This window comes from Ylistrum balloti, unplaced genomic scaffold, assembly GCF_031769215.1.
Source record: "Ylistrum balloti isolate Yb309-2 unplaced genomic scaffold, AGI_CSIRO_Ybal_v1 Utg372280, whole genome shotgun sequence".
NCBI classification, from domain to species: domain Eukaryota; kingdom Metazoa; phylum Mollusca; class Bivalvia; order Pectinida; family Pectinidae; genus Ylistrum; species Ylistrum balloti.
The window spans coordinates 1,197-17,680 of NW_026783060.1; the positions used below are offsets into that span (position 1 = coordinate 1,197).

Sequence of the window (16,484 nt, forward strand, 5' to 3'; positions counted from 1 at the left end):
CCAGTGCGTTCCTCCTCCGTCACTAGAATCTAAATTCAGAATCCCACATTCATTTCTCTTTGGTCTCTTCGGAAGTGTATCGCGCAGAAATACTCCTCTAAAGTTTGGTATTTTCAATTCATCTGCAGCCCTCATTAACTCGATATTACTTAGCGGTTTATTTGGCAGAACGACTTTTCCCACTGAAATGTTCATTTTTATATATATCTATTAAAGTTTAAAGTGTCCGTGGGCTAGTGTGCGCATCCCATCCTGGAGGATGATTCGCTTGTCGTCATTTGCCGAAAGAGCTATTTTGTTAATTTCTTCGGTGTACACATCATGACAGTGGCTCCTGATGACGTTCATCTTTCTCAACTGATCCTCACCCGTAAACAAACATTTCTTGTAATCCTCAAACGAAATACTCTTTCTGACAACGGACCTTTTCACCCCCTTACACTTCTTCTCCTCATACCCCTCAAGCAACTTGTAACTGTACAACTTAGCTCTCAACCCCACGAATTCTCGGATGATCTTACCTCCTGCCTCGTCCTTGAACATCCCCACCACTTTCTTGTTACGACCGACTTCGATGCCCGATGGGTGATCCTTTGGGAAGTTGCTGGTGTCAAACTTGGCTGCCACGTCACCAGAGATGTCCTTGTAAAAGTCTTCCGTCTGGATTTCGTATGCCAAGGAATCGGTATCGGTAAACAGGAGTTTTGCCTTTTCTCCGTACTTTGTCTTCATGTAGTTGTAATGGAAGTCGTACATCAACGTCTTGCTCAGATCGAGGATGCACATCCCGAGATAAACGGGCTTGTTGAACTTCAGTTTCGTCTTTTTCATATGTACGGCAACCAGGTTCTCGTCGAAGATGGTGCAATGTTTAAAATTGGGTTTTGCTGCCAACTTCTTCGCTTTTGTCTCGTCGTTGACTAGTCGGATATCCACTCGGCTCCTAATGTTCTCCATAGTCTTTCCGAAAACAGAGTTGTTCATGAGCTTGAAAAAGTCCTTTTCAAACTCATTGTTTGCCTCTGCTCGGAGATTGGTGTTCAGGTCGATGTATTGCTTCAACCATGCACTTTCCTCGAACCTGATGCCCCTGTGGATCTTTGTAATCTTCATTCCCAAGCCCTCGTATAGTTTGAGGTTCTCGTAGTGAATGACATAGTTAGTTTTGTCATTGAGATTGGGAATAAGCTTTTCCACATTATGGACTTTGAGACTTTCTGGAGCGAGCGGATAGTCATTGTGGAGATCATGCAGATCCTTTGGATATTCAAGGTCAACCTCCAGTATACAGCTGTGGTTCTTCCAAGAGTCCAGTTCACTGTCTGTCATCCACCCGAATCCGTGTGTAGGGAGCGGTTTGCTCATGGCCCAACCATAGAGATTGTTGGCATCCAAATAGGCAATATACTTCGCAGGATCATGGGGGTTGAATGTTTCACCCATGTATGGGTTGTTTGCTTTGCCATATCTGTTGCTGATCATCGATATCCCGCCTCTGATACCTTTCTCCACCATGAGCAACATGTCTGGATCTGATAACAGCTCCAACTTCACTTCGGTGATTTTCAAGGCAGCGTCCCATGCTAGTCCAGGCGCTGTATAATACCAGGCAGGGTCAAGATCGTAGTTCTTGATGCAGACGTCTCTAAAGTTCTCGAAGACATCTGCCAAGAGCAACACGTCCGACTGGTTGTACAGTTCGTGGTAGTCCCTGAGTGACTTCATGCCAAACTCTTTCCACACAGTTTGTGCATGCTCATAGTCATCGTCACTAATCTCTTCTCCACTGAGTCTGGAGTAGAACGCTACTTTTCGTGGAAGGGCTGTTTCATCTAGTCTTTTGAGTGAATCCATATATTCATATGGGTAGACACCCTTTCTCATTAGTAAGTCTAGATGTTTTCCGTTATAGTACTTCGAAGTGTTAGTGAAGCAGTCCTGATCCAGATTACCGGACAGCTTATCCAGGCTAGAGGCCATGAACTTGAAGCTGTCGATGAATCTGAGTTGGTGCTTAACATCCTTCTCTTTCCCGTCCTTGCCAGTATAAGAACCGACAACAACCTCCTTGGTGAAGCTGATGTACTTTTCCTCGTTGTTCGGGATGCAGTTGATGTTCCCCTCAGTTTTACCGAGGTTCTTGACGAACAGATGACTGTCATAGCCGCTCAGATTGTGGAACACCACGGGAGTGAACTTCGGCTTCTTGTACTGCAAGTTACAACTATTGTGAGCTGCACCTCGGTATTTCCCAGTAAAGTGACAGTGATCTCTCACCTTCTTGTCATCCTTACTGAACTCACCTTGGCAGATCCAGCACTTTGTCGCCTTTTGGAATTGTTTGCGGTCATTTTCCCCAAAAATCATTGGTTTCGCCGGAATTTTGCCAATTTCTTTGATGTCTTTCTCCAACATTTCTACGAATATTTGGGAGACATCTTCGTCGTCAGTTTTCGCGGTGTAGGTAACCGGATCTTTAGAGAAGACACCATCATCAAAGCATTTGATGTAGTAACAAAAGCTCGATGGGGTGTGTTTCTGGTATTTCTTCGTGTAGCTCTTTCCCGGACACGGTTCACACGTATCTACGGGTTTGATGAAAGATTCAAAGTCAGCATACACTGTGAACGGCACTCTCATGGACTTGTGTATGTGCCCAAACGAAATGGTCGAGCCCTCTTCTGGCATCTCTATCTTGACGGCCTCGTTTGAATAACAGTATTCCATGTGCTTATTCAACGATTCCTGTGAGTAGAAGGGGTTCAAACATCTGAGACAGTAATAATTTTTGTGTTGGTGGTTTCCGGTTTGGCTGGACAACAAACGGCTCATGTCTTTGATGACGCAGTAATGCTGCTTTTCCCCATCAGAGATCAATAAAAGGTTTATTGTTACCCTATCAACGTGTTTGCTTATTCGGAGGGGGTAAACACTAGTTTCATAGCCAAAGACATTAATAGATATGTCTGGGTTTTGCTTCTCGACATGATCTATTGTCTTAAGACTAACTGGGTAATCAATACCGTCCATGTTGAGTTTTTCTGCTTGCATTCTGAGCATCTTAGTTATGCGGCAAGCATCACGTTCTACGGGATGTAATGCTCGAGCCAGTGCCCAGAGGAAGCATCTGTTGTCATCATTTTTGACATTGATCACTCCCTTCTTAGGATGTGCAAGGGCCTCCGGAGTAGGGATGTAAGAGCTCCCCCTCAACGGTTCATAAGCAACTGTATGAATTTCAATGGCAATGATAGATTTAAATGTCCAGTTGCTGCCTCGCAACTGGAATGTCGCCATGGCCTCCATGACTCTATCTACCATTGCATCATACAGCTCATCTGCATCTGTTCCCTCGAGGTTAATCTCGACATTAGAGTGAAAGGCTGCAGGCTCTACGATTGTTTCCGAGGCACTAACAAGGTTCACTTTTTCCATGTTACATCTAAGAATTAGCTTTACCTTAGTGCCTCGGATTCCTCTCAAGAGGTTAACTACATTTTGTCGGGCTGTGTTGAGAAACGATTGAGCATCAAACCCCTCTCTGCCATCTATGGTATATTGAGTCGTAAATTTCCTCAGAGCAGATCTTGTCTCTCTGATTTCAAACATCTGCTGCTTTCTGAATAAAGCATCTACTTTTTCCTTCAAGGCTTTTAATTTCGATGGGGCCTTCTTAACAACTTCTCTGTCTGCATCATGCAGCCATTCAACCCAATCTACAGCAGCTTTGATCGATTTATTTACTTTTTGTTTAACCTTGTCCCTGGTTGTAGGGATAAGGACAGGTTGAAGAGTCGGCACATTGATGCTAGGTACATCTGCATCTAAGAAATTTTGATCTGGAGGATTCCTCTGTGGGATGAAAGCCGATGCCAGTCGTCTTGCTCCTCTAGCAATGTTTGTTGCAGCATTCATAGCCGCATTACTAATTCTTCTGAAAAGACTCATTGTTTTTATTATATATAGATTTTTTTTTCTATAAGCCATTTTCAATTTTTTTTTATTTTTTCATGAATGTTGTATATGTTAACCCACATACAACATTTTTTTTTTGCTTACATCTTGCTAATTCCTCTGGGGTCACCCACTTTAATCTCATACTTGTTTTTCCACACCCTTCCATCCCAAAAGGTTATTATCCTCGAGGATTTGTCTATGAATTGAGATGCCTTATAAATGGATGGAAATGTAATCTCCTCTCCAGTATTAACATCCCTCAACACAACAGGTTTGGGGTTATTTCTAACTGCCATTGGATCTACCTCTTTCTTTGTCTTCACTGGTTTGGGTGGTTCCTCTGGTATTAATTCCTTTCCTTTCAACAGCTCGATCAGCCGCTTCTTGCCGCAATGAGAATAACCTTTGATTTTATTCTCACGAAGAATTGTTTTCAACTCAGACAGTTTCAACATTGTTTTTTAATTATAGATTTTTATTTTCTTAAAGTCATTTTCAAGAAATGTAGAAATCTAGCTATATACAACGTTTACCTTCTTCCCATCGGTCTTGAAGTTTATCATCTTGTCACTAATCACAACAGCAAATGCTTCGGTACCCGCTGGCACGTTGGCATTAAACTGCATTTTTATTTGGATGTCAGTGACTGCGGTCTTCAGTCGCTCACTCTGCTTGCTGACGTCGAACACAAACAGTGGGAAAAGAGTCTTGTAATCGGCGGGGGTGATGTTGGGGTTTGACACCAACTCGTCCATGTTGTAAAACTTGGACCTGAAGGCTGCTGCATCACCGTACGCCCGACTGAATTGCTGTTTGGGAAAGGAGAGGTTGTAGTCAACTGCGGGGTATCTAGCCGAGTTTAGCATGACAAATATATTCCTCACATTGACGTTGTCAAAGATGGAAGGATTCTGCTCTTGGTCACCGTCTTTGTCAGTTTGGAAACCGACAATGATATAGCGCGGTCTTTCAGGCGCTGATTTGACAGATAGTCTCCAGGTGAAGCTAGTTGACTGTGGTACGGAGATGGAATCACATTGCCTGATCCTGTACATTACGGGTAGAAGCGCATTTGAATCGAGTGTCTTGTAAAGCTGAAATTTTTCAGCATCTGCGGGTAGTACATGAGGCATAAACCACGACACCTTTTCGAGGGTAATTTTCCCATCATCAACATTTGCATTCCTGAAGATCGCATCGTTGTCCGTTTTCCGCACCAGAGTCAGGGTTTGTTTCATACCATACACAATTTTGTCATAGTCTTCGCAAAATCCAAAGATGTGCTTGAGTGGTACTCTGAAACTAAATGTGCCCTTTGGATCAGGAGATTTGATTATATAGGATTGGCGAACGCTAAATCCGGCATTGCCTGCTGCTGCAGCTGCAGATGCTGCAGCTGATGTGTCCTTGTACCACAATTGATTCAAACCCTGCGACTTGGAGAAGTCATCTGGATATTTCAACAGACCAAGCATCGTTGTACCCTGTCCTGGATGAAAGAGAGATTCAATCTCCTGTCCTGAAAGCTGGTACTTGATGTTGCTGAAAAGATACATGAGAGCATTATTCGTCAGTGTAACGTTATCATCGTTTGCGTAAGCGGTCCCGTCAGTTTTTGTCAGACGCCCTTCGATGATCAGATAGCTCTCGCTTGGGTGAGTAAACAGATCTTGTGTTTCAATATTGATCCTGAGCTCACCTGGGTTATTGAGATTCGTACCGGTAATCGGATCGTACTCATGGTGTTCGTATTCTTCGATGCTCTCATCCTTCATGGGAGCCTCAGTAAAATTTAGAATGTTCATCATATTTTATTTTTTTATTAGCAAGAGAAATTTTTTTTATATCATTTTACAGATATAAAATTTTTTACAGAACCCACAAATGGGCGAGCGCCCTGCCAGCATTATTAACATACACGTCCGACAACACAATACTATCAAGGTGTTCTTTAGGAGTACATTTCCAATACATTGCACAAATTTTGTTTTCGTAGACAAGCTTTATCTTGCCTAAACCACCGTTATAAAGATAATCATTAACCTCTCCCTCAATCTCTTCATCCTGTCTACCTTCTCTTCGGGTAGTTTCAAGACAACACCTCTATGATGCCCATTTACATCTTCAGTTTCAAGGAATTCACACCCTTCAAGGCTGATCCTTGCATTCTTGACAAAAATACATGAATCGCGTGTTTGGTAATCATGACGCTTGAATTCGATAGCCATTTTTTTTATTATAGATTTCATTTTTCTTTAAGTCAATTTTAGACCAGATCCTTGATTCAATCTTTTGACGAGGTCTTGAATCGCAATCGCCCTCTGTTGCTGCATTCCGCTCCCATCTATTAGTGAATGGATATTCTGATCAACTGGGGATGACTGCTTCGCCGGTGTACCAGCATGCTTTTGTAGAATTGCTCGAGATTTGGGTGTAAGAGCTTTACGTGCGAGACCGCGCACTCCTTTCTCAAGGAACTTCTTTCCAGCATCAAGAGCTGCAGTCTTTCCAGCATCCATAGCTTTCTTCCCCAACTTCCTTCCTTAGCAACGCTTTTACCAGCATCTAGAGCGGTAGAGGCTTTAAATATATAGTTTATTTGTTTCATTGTAAATAAACATCATTGTTATAATCTCGCAGTTTCGCAGCATTCGTGCGATTTAGCATCAAGAGCTGCAGTCTTTCCAGCATCCATAGCTTTCTTCCCAACTTCCTTAGCAACGCTTTTACCAGCATCTAGAGCGGTAGAGGCATCTGTTTCGCAGCATTGCTAGTAAATAATCTAGTGAAAAAACTTGCGATGCTATCAAACATTCCAGCACCGCCATAGACATACTGTCTTCTAAATCCACGATTCTTTGCTATAAACATTATTTTTTATAGTCTAGATATTATTTTTTTATATGCATTGACGTCCAGCACCTTTTGTCTTTTTAGTTCATCGCAAATCGATACAAGCTCGTTCCGAACGCCTGTGTTACCCGCTGCCTTGCTTGCCATCAGCAGGTCTAGTCTTTCGAGCAATGCATTAGGATCGCTAGGAATGACAACAGATGTGCCGCTCCCTTCGTAATAATCCCTATTAGTCCAAATGGTTCTAAGCACATTCTTCCATTTCAACCCCTTGCTGGCCTTTGGTCTGTTACTCTCTGGATCGTTGCCTTTTTTGAGAGCGTTCGATTCAATCATCATCTTCGCGTAATTTTCGTAGTCCTGGTCGGTGTATATTTGATCGTCTGGATTCTTGGTTACGATGAGTTCCCACAATCCCGGTGTTCCTTGGTACTCTTCACCATCCACTACTATGTTATCATCTACAAAGGCGACGGGCTTATTGCCTATATAAAAATTGCCGTTCTTATCGTATAGCCCGTACGTTCTATCAGCCTCGGATTTGGAAGCGAACTTCCTTAAATATTCTTGCGCGATTGGTCCGATAAACTGCGTATCAGTATCTTCCTTTTCTTGTTGTTGAAACCCCTCTATAGATGGAAACGCTGGAAATGTGATTTTCTTCAATTCCGATATGTTTTCTTTGATGGGTCTAATATCAGACCTTATGTCTTCTGCCGTACTTTTTTGTACGTCCGTTATAGGCTTGAATATTTTACCGAGATCTGTTTGTAACTCTCGTTCACCAGTCCGTCTCTCTATCTCTCTGTTTTGGAGCCTCTTTTTCAGCTCGAGAAACTCTTTTACGATTAAATCCCTTTTCTCGGGATCTGTAATCTTTAGAAATGACTTTTTTTTTGTTTCTAAAGATAATATATCTTTTTTCATCTCGATTTTCATCTCACTTTCCATCTCACTTTTCATTTCGATTTTCATCTCGATTTTCATCTCACTTTTCATCTCACTTTTTATCTCGATTTTCATCTCGATTTTCATCTCGATTTTCATCTCACTTTTTCTCAAACAACTTGCGGAAGGACTCGCGGGTTTCCTGCCTTCCCTGTTCGATCAGGGATTGCTGTAGGTCGTAGTCCATGTGCTTCTTGGAAACCTTTCTTACTTCTTCCTTCATCTCGCGGTACTTGACCAACTCTGCTAGTATGAGTTGAAATTCCTCATCACTTACTGCATTATCGGCTAGCGCCTTCGAGATGTACGACGATATCGTGTTCAGTTTTGCTTGTGCCAAAACCTTGATCTTTTCGTGCTTTTCGGCTTTGGCCGCACACTTCCTATTCACATATTTTCCGACGATACTCAGAGCTCCGGTAGCAAGCGCAACGCCCTCCATCACGACAACAATCGGTGCTGCTACTACCGTAGATAAAAGGCTAACACCACCGATGCCAAGCCCCATGGTGACGCCGATAAGACCAACATCGACATCATCCACTATCTTCACGGCTCTGTGGTACTTCTTGCTGAGGGTCTCACGCTTTTCTCTCTCTTCCTCGAGAATCCTCTGAATCTCGTTAATTTTCTGTAAACGATAACCTTGTCCCTCATCTTCAGGGGGAGCTGTTGGCAACTTTGGATAAAGCGCCGTATCATTATTCACTTTGTTGATTTCCATATTTTTATATGTGTGAGATTTTTTTTATGTCATATAATGTATGAGACATAGAGGCTCGTTTTCCTCAATGACAACAACCCCGTTCGAATTGTTCGCGATGTTTATCACCACATCATCAACACTTTCGAGAATGGCTTCATTTTGTATACTGCATTGCCTCATTTTAAGGCTTTGCTTTAGTGTCGTTAAAACCATACCACTAGTCATCCTCAATCCAAACCTTAATCTAATCGTTTTATTTTCTTTTGGTCCGATGGTAAGTTTATTTTGATTGAAAATTTCCCACGTTACTGGTTGCACCTTCTGTGGAGGATGTTTTACATCCATTACCGGTATCAAGTAAATCGTCTTCGGCTGTCTTGGCAAGTTATACCAATTTTTCGGTTTTACACCAAATTTGTGAACAGGCATTCTTTTTTTAATATATATATATATATTTAATATATATATATATATGTTCATGACCACGTATGCATGAAACACTCATAATATTGCACCGAGGATCGGAATGTTGTTGAATGGGCTGTTAGGTCCCAGGATAAGACCCTTCCCATTATACCATCTCCTTTCTTTATTTATATAAAGTCCATCACCAACGGCTTCTAGACCCGAACCGGTCGCGGGTCCTAAATAAAGTCCTTTTCCGTCTGTCTCTATCTGGCAAACACAACCTCCTTTCTTGAGATACAACCCGTTCCCAACCACCTTTTGCACTCCCGAACTAGCCAAACCAGAAAGAGCGCCAATGCCTAATGCTGGAAGTACCGTCTTTGCCAAAACAGGCAATGCACGCGCTGCCAAACCAGCAAGCATCCCAAGGAAACCGCCCTCAACTTTCATATTGTGTTTGAGTTGAGCTTTACTCATTTTGATGGTTATTCCTTTACCACCTTCATAGGCTTTGGCTAATCTCTTCACTTGTCTGTCTGTCAGTGCTAAGACATCTTCACCGTTCAAATCTTCGTGACCAAAACGGACACTGACAGGACAACCGTTTTGAAGGGCCTCTCGTAATTTTTGTTTCTGCCCTTCTGAAACATTCAATTTAACATTCGTATATCGTGACATTTTATATATACGAATATTTTTTTTATTACACTTGTCTGATGTGAAACCTCAATGATAAATTATCTCCTCTTAAATTTAGCAGCGTGCCATTTTGGTCGGTGAGTGAAGTCTCAAGACTGTGTATGGTGTCTAGTGTCACGGGAAGATACACCAAATTTCGTGGTGTTTCAACTATTTTATGTCCAGGGGTGACATTTGGAAAGAAGGAGTATATCGTGTGTTGTGAAGCTCCATTAACGTAGCTCCCTGAGATATTGTCAACATTAACATGCAAGCTGACAATACTAAGAATGTTGACGACATTTTCAGACTCCTGAAATCCTAGTGCGTAAATGTCGTGGTTAAATCCTAACACACTGGAAATGGAGTTGGGATGCCTAAAGTCTATTTGGTAATTATTATCTAAAATAAGGACAGTCTTTAGTGTGTTCGTGTTTGCAGAAATTGTAACGTAATATTCCTCATTGACACTGCCATAGTGTCCATTCTGCCTCATCTTTTGTTGAATTGTGTCGTTAATGTCATCGATGTTATAGATACCTTCTGGTAAATAAATTTCGAACCACGTTGTTCCGCCATCGGGCGAGTATCTAAAATAATTATTACTCGCATCAATGTTAGGAAAAGAGTAGTAAGTCTCGAGATTGACGAGTGCCATCTCGTGCTTTTTCTTTTTGTCGAGTTGAATTGGTGGATTGAACCTAGTTCTAAATCTTGTCTTGTTGCTATTCAGGACAATCTGAAACGAGGTTTTAGGCTCAGTGTTTTCAGCTATTTTTTCAAGTATTGATTCCATTTTTTTTATAATATAATATTTTTTTTTTAACTCGGAATATAAAATGTATCAAATCCACTTCTGTACTTACCGTTCTGCCTGTTACTGGTCAGGTCGATCACTACGAACCCATGTGGTTTTTCCCATGCTACCTTGCACAGACCTTTGAATTCATCTTTTGACATGTCTTGACTCACATGATCATTATAGATATGGTTGATATTCTTCAGGTCTTGTGGGAACAAGCAGATAAAGTTTGCATTTTCTCTTATCGTTTGGCGTGGTAGCTTGAAGTAGTTTTGTGAAAGGTAGAAACAATCTACATTGCTGTGTCTTCCACGAATATAGTAAGACTCTCATTTATTCTGTTTCTCCAACAGTAAATCATCAAATATCATTAAATTCTTGTTTTCGGAACTTAAATCATGGGGGTCTGGGACGTCTTCGGCAGATTCGCAAAAGCAGCATTGTATGTCCGACTTGTCTTTCAGTTGTTTAGACCATGCCTCAACAAGCGCTGAGGGTGACACATCTAACTTCATTACCTCATCGCGCAGGGCAAACAAGCGCATAATAGCTTCTTTTGGCAATTTCTCTTCAAAAGCTTTCTTGAGGATGCGGTATTCAGGTTGGAATAGACTCTTGCCGAATACTGCTAGCTTGTTATAGTCAAGCCAACCCGGTCTCAGTAAAAGATTGAGCAAAAGTGTGGTTTTACCACACCCGATTTGCCTACAATCACTCCCCTTATGCTCTTTGGCAGAAGCTTGTGATTGAACCGTTTTGATACCATTTCATTCCACGATAAATCTTTGACTTCCATATTTTTAATATAAATATTATTTTTTATATATAAAAACATAATGTACTGCCTTAAATGCAAAAGAGCCACTGAAACAAGTGATGTTCAAAACGCTGTTTCTAAAAATGGACGAAATATGAAGCGGGGTAAATGTGTCGTGTGTGGGACAACAAAAACACAATTTGTAGGCGGATCAATGGTGAATGAAGCCATCAATCATTTACCGTTTGAAATGCATCTCCCGGGACATAATCTTACGGGACCTGGAACTAATCTCGGTAAAAGGCTGAAACCAGACCTCACACCAAAGGAATGGAGTAAACCTATCAACAGGGTTGATAATGCTGCATACCATCACGATGTGTGTTACTTGAAAAACAAGGACACTAATACAAGAAATAGGGTATGTGACAAGAATATGTTAGCTGAACTGGGTGGAATTGTTAACCCTACAGAGGTTGGATAGATCTATTGTGGACAAGATCATTGGCACTAAGATGAGGTTTGGAATGGGAGTGGGAGGGAAAAAAAGCAGCAGGTTGAGGAGATGAGCTCAACACTTACAGCACTCAAAGCATTGGCTGAAGAATTACACAGACCTGTGAGAAAAAAGTTTGAGAGAAAGAGGGTACGTGTTAATGGCATCGATGAAATTTGGGCCGCAGATTTGGTAGACATGCAGGCATTCTCGAAATTTAATCGCGGCACCAAGTATCCCCTTGCCGTTATCGACATTTTCTCCAAGTACGGTTGGTTAGTGCCATTAAAAGATAAAACGGGGAAATCGGTCGCAGCTGCACTGAAAAAGATACTCAAGGGGAGGAAACCGAAAAAGATTTGGGTGGATAAGGGCAAAGAGTTTTACAATAAAAACGTGCAGAGTTTAGTCGAGTTATACTCGATTGAAAACGAGGAAAAATCGAGTGTGGTGGAGAGATGGATCAGAACGATGAAGGTAAAAATGTGGAAATATTTTTCCTCCAATTCCACGAGTGTCTACATCAATGTGCTCGACGAACTTGTCGATCAGTACAATAATACGACACACTCGTCAACAAAACATACACCCACCGAAGCCAGCAAGAAGAAAAATGAAACCCGAGTGTGGATGAATCTATACCCCAACCATGATGAGCCTAGGATAATTCACCCCAAGTTTTCCGTCGGAGACGCCGTGCGGATAAGCAAGAAAAAGAAAACCTTTGAGAAGGGCTATCAACTGAGATGGACGGAAGAAGTATTCACGATAACGGCGGTACAACGCACGTCGCCCGTAACGTATAAGATTAGCGACCAAAACGGAGAAGAAATTCGGGGTACCTTCTACGAACCCGAGTTGCAGAAGACGAGCCAAGAGGTATACAGGATAGAAAAAGTCGTCAAGAAGGGTAAAACGAGGTCGCTGGTCAAGTGGAAGGGTTATCCAGAGACGTTCAATTCATGTGTCAGCAATAAGGAGATAGTCGAGCTTGCGAGGCCGCTCGTTACATTATAGAATGTTTTTTCTTTAAGTCATTTTTAGAAACGTCATTTTTCTTTAAGTCATTTAGACCATGTTTAAACATTGTTGTGGTTGGTTTTGAGCTTGTTGAGTCGGATGTGTTAGTGGTTGGTTTTCAACCCTAATATGAAAATGCGCTCATACCGGCAATTTCTTACTACTACCATCCTATCACCCGGTTACTTCCTAATGCCTATAAAATACAGCCCTATCACCCAGTCACAACCAGATACCTATAAAATACCATCCTATCACCCAGTCACAACCAGATACCTATAAAATACCATCCTATCACCCAGTCACAACCAGATACCTATAAAATACCATCCTATCACCCAGTCACAACCAGATACCTATAAAATACCATCCTATCACCCAGTCACAACCAGATACCTATAAAATACCATCCTATCACCCAGTCACAACCAGATACCTATAAAATACCATCCTATCACCCAGTCACAACCAGACACCTATAAAATACCATCCTATCACCCAGTCACAACCAGATACCTATAAAATACCATCCTATCACCCAGTCACAACCAGATACCTATAAAATACCATCCTATCACCCAGTCACAACCAGATACCTATAAAATACCATCCTATCACCCAGTCACAACCAGACACCTATAAAATACCATCCTATCACCCAGTCACAACCAGATACCTATAAAATACCATCCTATCACCCAGTCACAACCAGATACCTATAAAATACCATCCTATCACCCAGTCACAACCAGACACCAGCAATATACCATTCTATCACCAAGTCACAACCAGACACCAGCAATATACCATTCTATCACCAAGTCACAACCAGATACATAAAATACCATCCTATCACCCAGTCACAACCAGATACCTATAAAATATCATCCTATCACCCGGTTACATCCTGATGCCAATTAAATACCATCCTATCACCCAGTCACAACCAGATACCTATAAAATACCATCCTATCACCCAATCACAATCAGACACTTATAAAATACCATCCTATCACCCAGTCACAACCAGACACCAGCAATACACCATTCTATCACCAAGTCACAACCAGATACCTATAAAATACCATCCTATCACCCAGTCACACCCAGACACTAGTAATATACCATCCTATCACCCAGTCACAACCAGACACCCGTAAAATACCACCCTATCACCCAGTCACAACCAGACACCTATACAATACCATCCTATCACCCAGTCACAACCAGACACCTATACAATACCATCCTATCGCCCAGTCACAACCAGATACCTATAAAATACCTTCCTATCACCCAGTCAAAACCAGATACCTATAAAATACCATCCTATCACCCGGTTACTTCCTGATGCTTTTAAAATACCGTCCTATCACCCAGTCACAACCAGATACCTATAAAATACCATCCTATCACCCAGTCATAACCAGATACCTATAAAATACCATCCTATCACCCGGTTACTTCCTGATGCCTTTAAAATACTGTCCTATCACCCAGTCACAACCAGATACCTATAAAATACCATCCTATCACCCAGTCACAACCAGACACTAGTAATATACCATCCTATCACCCAGTCACAACCAGACACCCGTAAAATACCACCCTATCACCCAGTCACAACCAGACACCTATACAATACCATCCTATCACCCAGTCACAACCAGACATCTATACAATACCATCCTATCACCCAGTCACAACCAGACACTAGTAATATACCATCCTATCACCCAGTCACAACCAGATACCTATAAAATACCACCCTATCACCCAGTCACAACCAGACACCTATACAATACCATCCTATCACCCAGTCACTTCCTGATAACGTATATTTAGAATTTGAGAGCACGGGTCGCCTTCCCAGCCTTGGCTATTTATTGTATAATATATACAATCGTGTTACATGTATCTGTGTATTAAAGATGCCTGGTGAGAACGTGATGTAAACACAGGTAACCTTATATACTGTAATTCGTGGCCAATCTGATACAAATGTACTGTAACTAAAAGTCACGGTCAAAAGATTGACACAAGGCTAGACGCTAAGATAACACAATATGTACCTTGATCGGGTCATTGTCAACTAGCACAGTGACGTAACGTCTAGTCATCGTCCGAGCGAAGGACTGTACCAAGTCGCGGTTTAAGTATCACACGAGACAAAGTAAGGTAGGTCCATGTCCTCAAAGGTTAGATAAACTCTGTGATAAAACCCAAAGCTATCCTTCGACATCACATCACAGTAACCCATCTCTCGAGCATTTTCTCGTTGTGATTGTTTCCTTCTTTTGGAATAAAACCTCTCCTTTCGAAAATAAACTCCTTCGAATAGAATAAATCTCCTACTGAATAAACCCTTGAATAGAATAAATATTCTTCTGAATAAACCCTTGAATAGAATAAATATTCTTCTGAATAAACTCCCTGAATTAGAATAAATCTCCTATCCTATTGAGTAAACTGTCACGGATGGAATAATTCTCGTATTTGATCAACTATGGATGGAAGGAACATTAAATTGTATTAACTCGGATGGAATGAATATCCTTTTTGTTAAAATCTCTCAAAATAGCATAAATCATCTATAAGATAAACTCCTTAGGATGGAAGAAATTTACAAAAAGCATCCTTCTACAGAATAAATCCCTTCGATCGAATGAAATTTCTCCTATCATAGGATATTGAATACTTGACTCATTATAAACTCCTCCCCATGGAATAAACTCCCTAAATTGGAATAAACATTCACGTGTGGAATAAACCCCATGAAATAACTCCAACTTTGGAATAATCTTTTTATCACGACATAAATAAGGTATACGTTAATACACACACTCGTCTGTTAATTTCCGTCGTCTCGTTCCAGAACAACACCATCGGGTCACCTACCACATAAGCACATGTAAATATAAACTTGATGTTATATAAGTGTGTGACAAAATAGCCTCTGGATATCACTTAATGATCGGTAAACGAGTGTGTATCAATGCGATGATAAACATAATCACCCAGTTGACACAGAGGTCATACGGATAATAGTAATACTCTCTCTTTATTCCTCAAAACCTTCTAATTCAATCTGTATTTGATTATTAGTTCAAGACTTAATACCAACACACATCTGATTTCTCCACAGACGTTTAAGATATTTGAGACAGGGGATGAATGTTCATGACATGGCCACTCCGTGTGGACGAGTCGATAACGGTAAACACACGCGTGTATACGTGGCATGTCCACGCTGCTGGCCGCTGTTTGATAGGATGTTACTTAATCACTGTACCACCTGGTCCCGTTATATACAAAGTATTATCGACCTACGGTTATGATGACGTCACGGCGGTCAGCCATGCGATGACCAGTACAAGTCAATACATGCGTATTCTGCGAAATAGAGCAGTCTTTCTCGTTACATTTGTAAGAAATAGACGGAAACTGACAGAACGAAGACATTGGAAATCGTGTTAACGGATAAAAGCGTTTGTAGTGTGAAATTTTAAGGTAAGTACCTGTTTATATGAACAAAACATATCGACCGGTGTTGCTTACATATATGTAGTTATCAATTTGCCCTACTTCGATCGAGGCCGAGTTCGATGTCTTTCATATTCACAGGAAAGTTTATTTATTGTTCAATTATTGATCGAGTGGAAAGTCGTCCATCGATAGAAAGGAACAATCAGATCACGAATTTTGTATCATAATCTGACAGGTATGAACAATTCGTCCTTGGTTCTGTTTCGGAAGCAGCTTGAAATTTCACCTGCACCAGATCAACTCACCCAGATCGATTCCAATGTGACAATACGGAAATGTTTAATCAAAAGTAATTACTTATGGTGCCTCGACC

General features: G+C 41.3%; 3 protein-coding genes across 3 annotated transcripts; all 3 read right to left on the minus strand.

Annotated features, from left to right (window-relative positions):
* Window positions 1-210: 210 nt before the first annotated feature.
* Window positions 211-3,915, minus strand: LOC132564436 (uncharacterized). Its single transcript, XM_060229090.1, has one exon. The coding sequence runs from the start codon at window positions 3,913-3,915 to the stop codon at window positions 211-213; it is 3,705 nt and encodes a 1,234-aa protein (XP_060085073.1).
* Window positions 3,916-4,469: 554 nt separating this feature from the next.
* LOC132564438 (uncharacterized) lies at window positions 4,470-5,765 on the minus strand. The gene has a single exon (XM_060229091.1). It carries the CDS (start codon window positions 5,763-5,765, stop codon window positions 4,470-4,472), a length of 1,296 nt encoding a protein of 431 aa, XP_060085074.1.
* An 818-nt stretch (window positions 5,766-6,583) lies between these two features.
* LOC132564439 (uncharacterized) lies at window positions 6,584-7,845 on the minus strand. Its single transcript, XM_060229092.1, has 2 exons — window positions 6,939-7,845; window positions 6,584-6,711 (listed from the first exon to the last, which is right to left on the minus strand). The coding sequence occupies exons 1-2, from the start codon at window positions 7,843-7,845 to the stop codon at window positions 6,584-6,586; spliced, it is 1,035 nt and encodes a 344-aa protein (XP_060085075.1).
* Window positions 7,846-16,484: the final 8,639 nt, after the last annotated feature.

What these genes read in the sequence shown, in the direction of transcription:
- LOC132564436 (XM_060229090.1), bottom strand. Translation starts at nt 3,915, where the DNA reads ATGAATGCTGCAACAAACATTGCTAGAGGAGCAAGACGACTGGCATCG.
- LOC132564438 (XM_060229091.1), bottom strand. Translation starts at nt 5,765, where the DNA reads ATGATGAACATTCTAAATTTTACTGAGGCTCCCATGAAGGATGAGAGC.
- LOC132564439 (XM_060229092.1), bottom strand. Translation starts at nt 7,845, where the DNA reads ATGAAAATCGAGATGAAAATCGAGATAAAAAGTGAGATGAAAAGTGAG. An exon ending in GATGGCAAGCAAGGCAGCGG is followed by an intron (nt 6,712 to 6,938) that starts GTAACACAGGCG and finishes GCTGCGAAACAG; the next exon opens with ATGCCTCTACCGCTCTAGAT.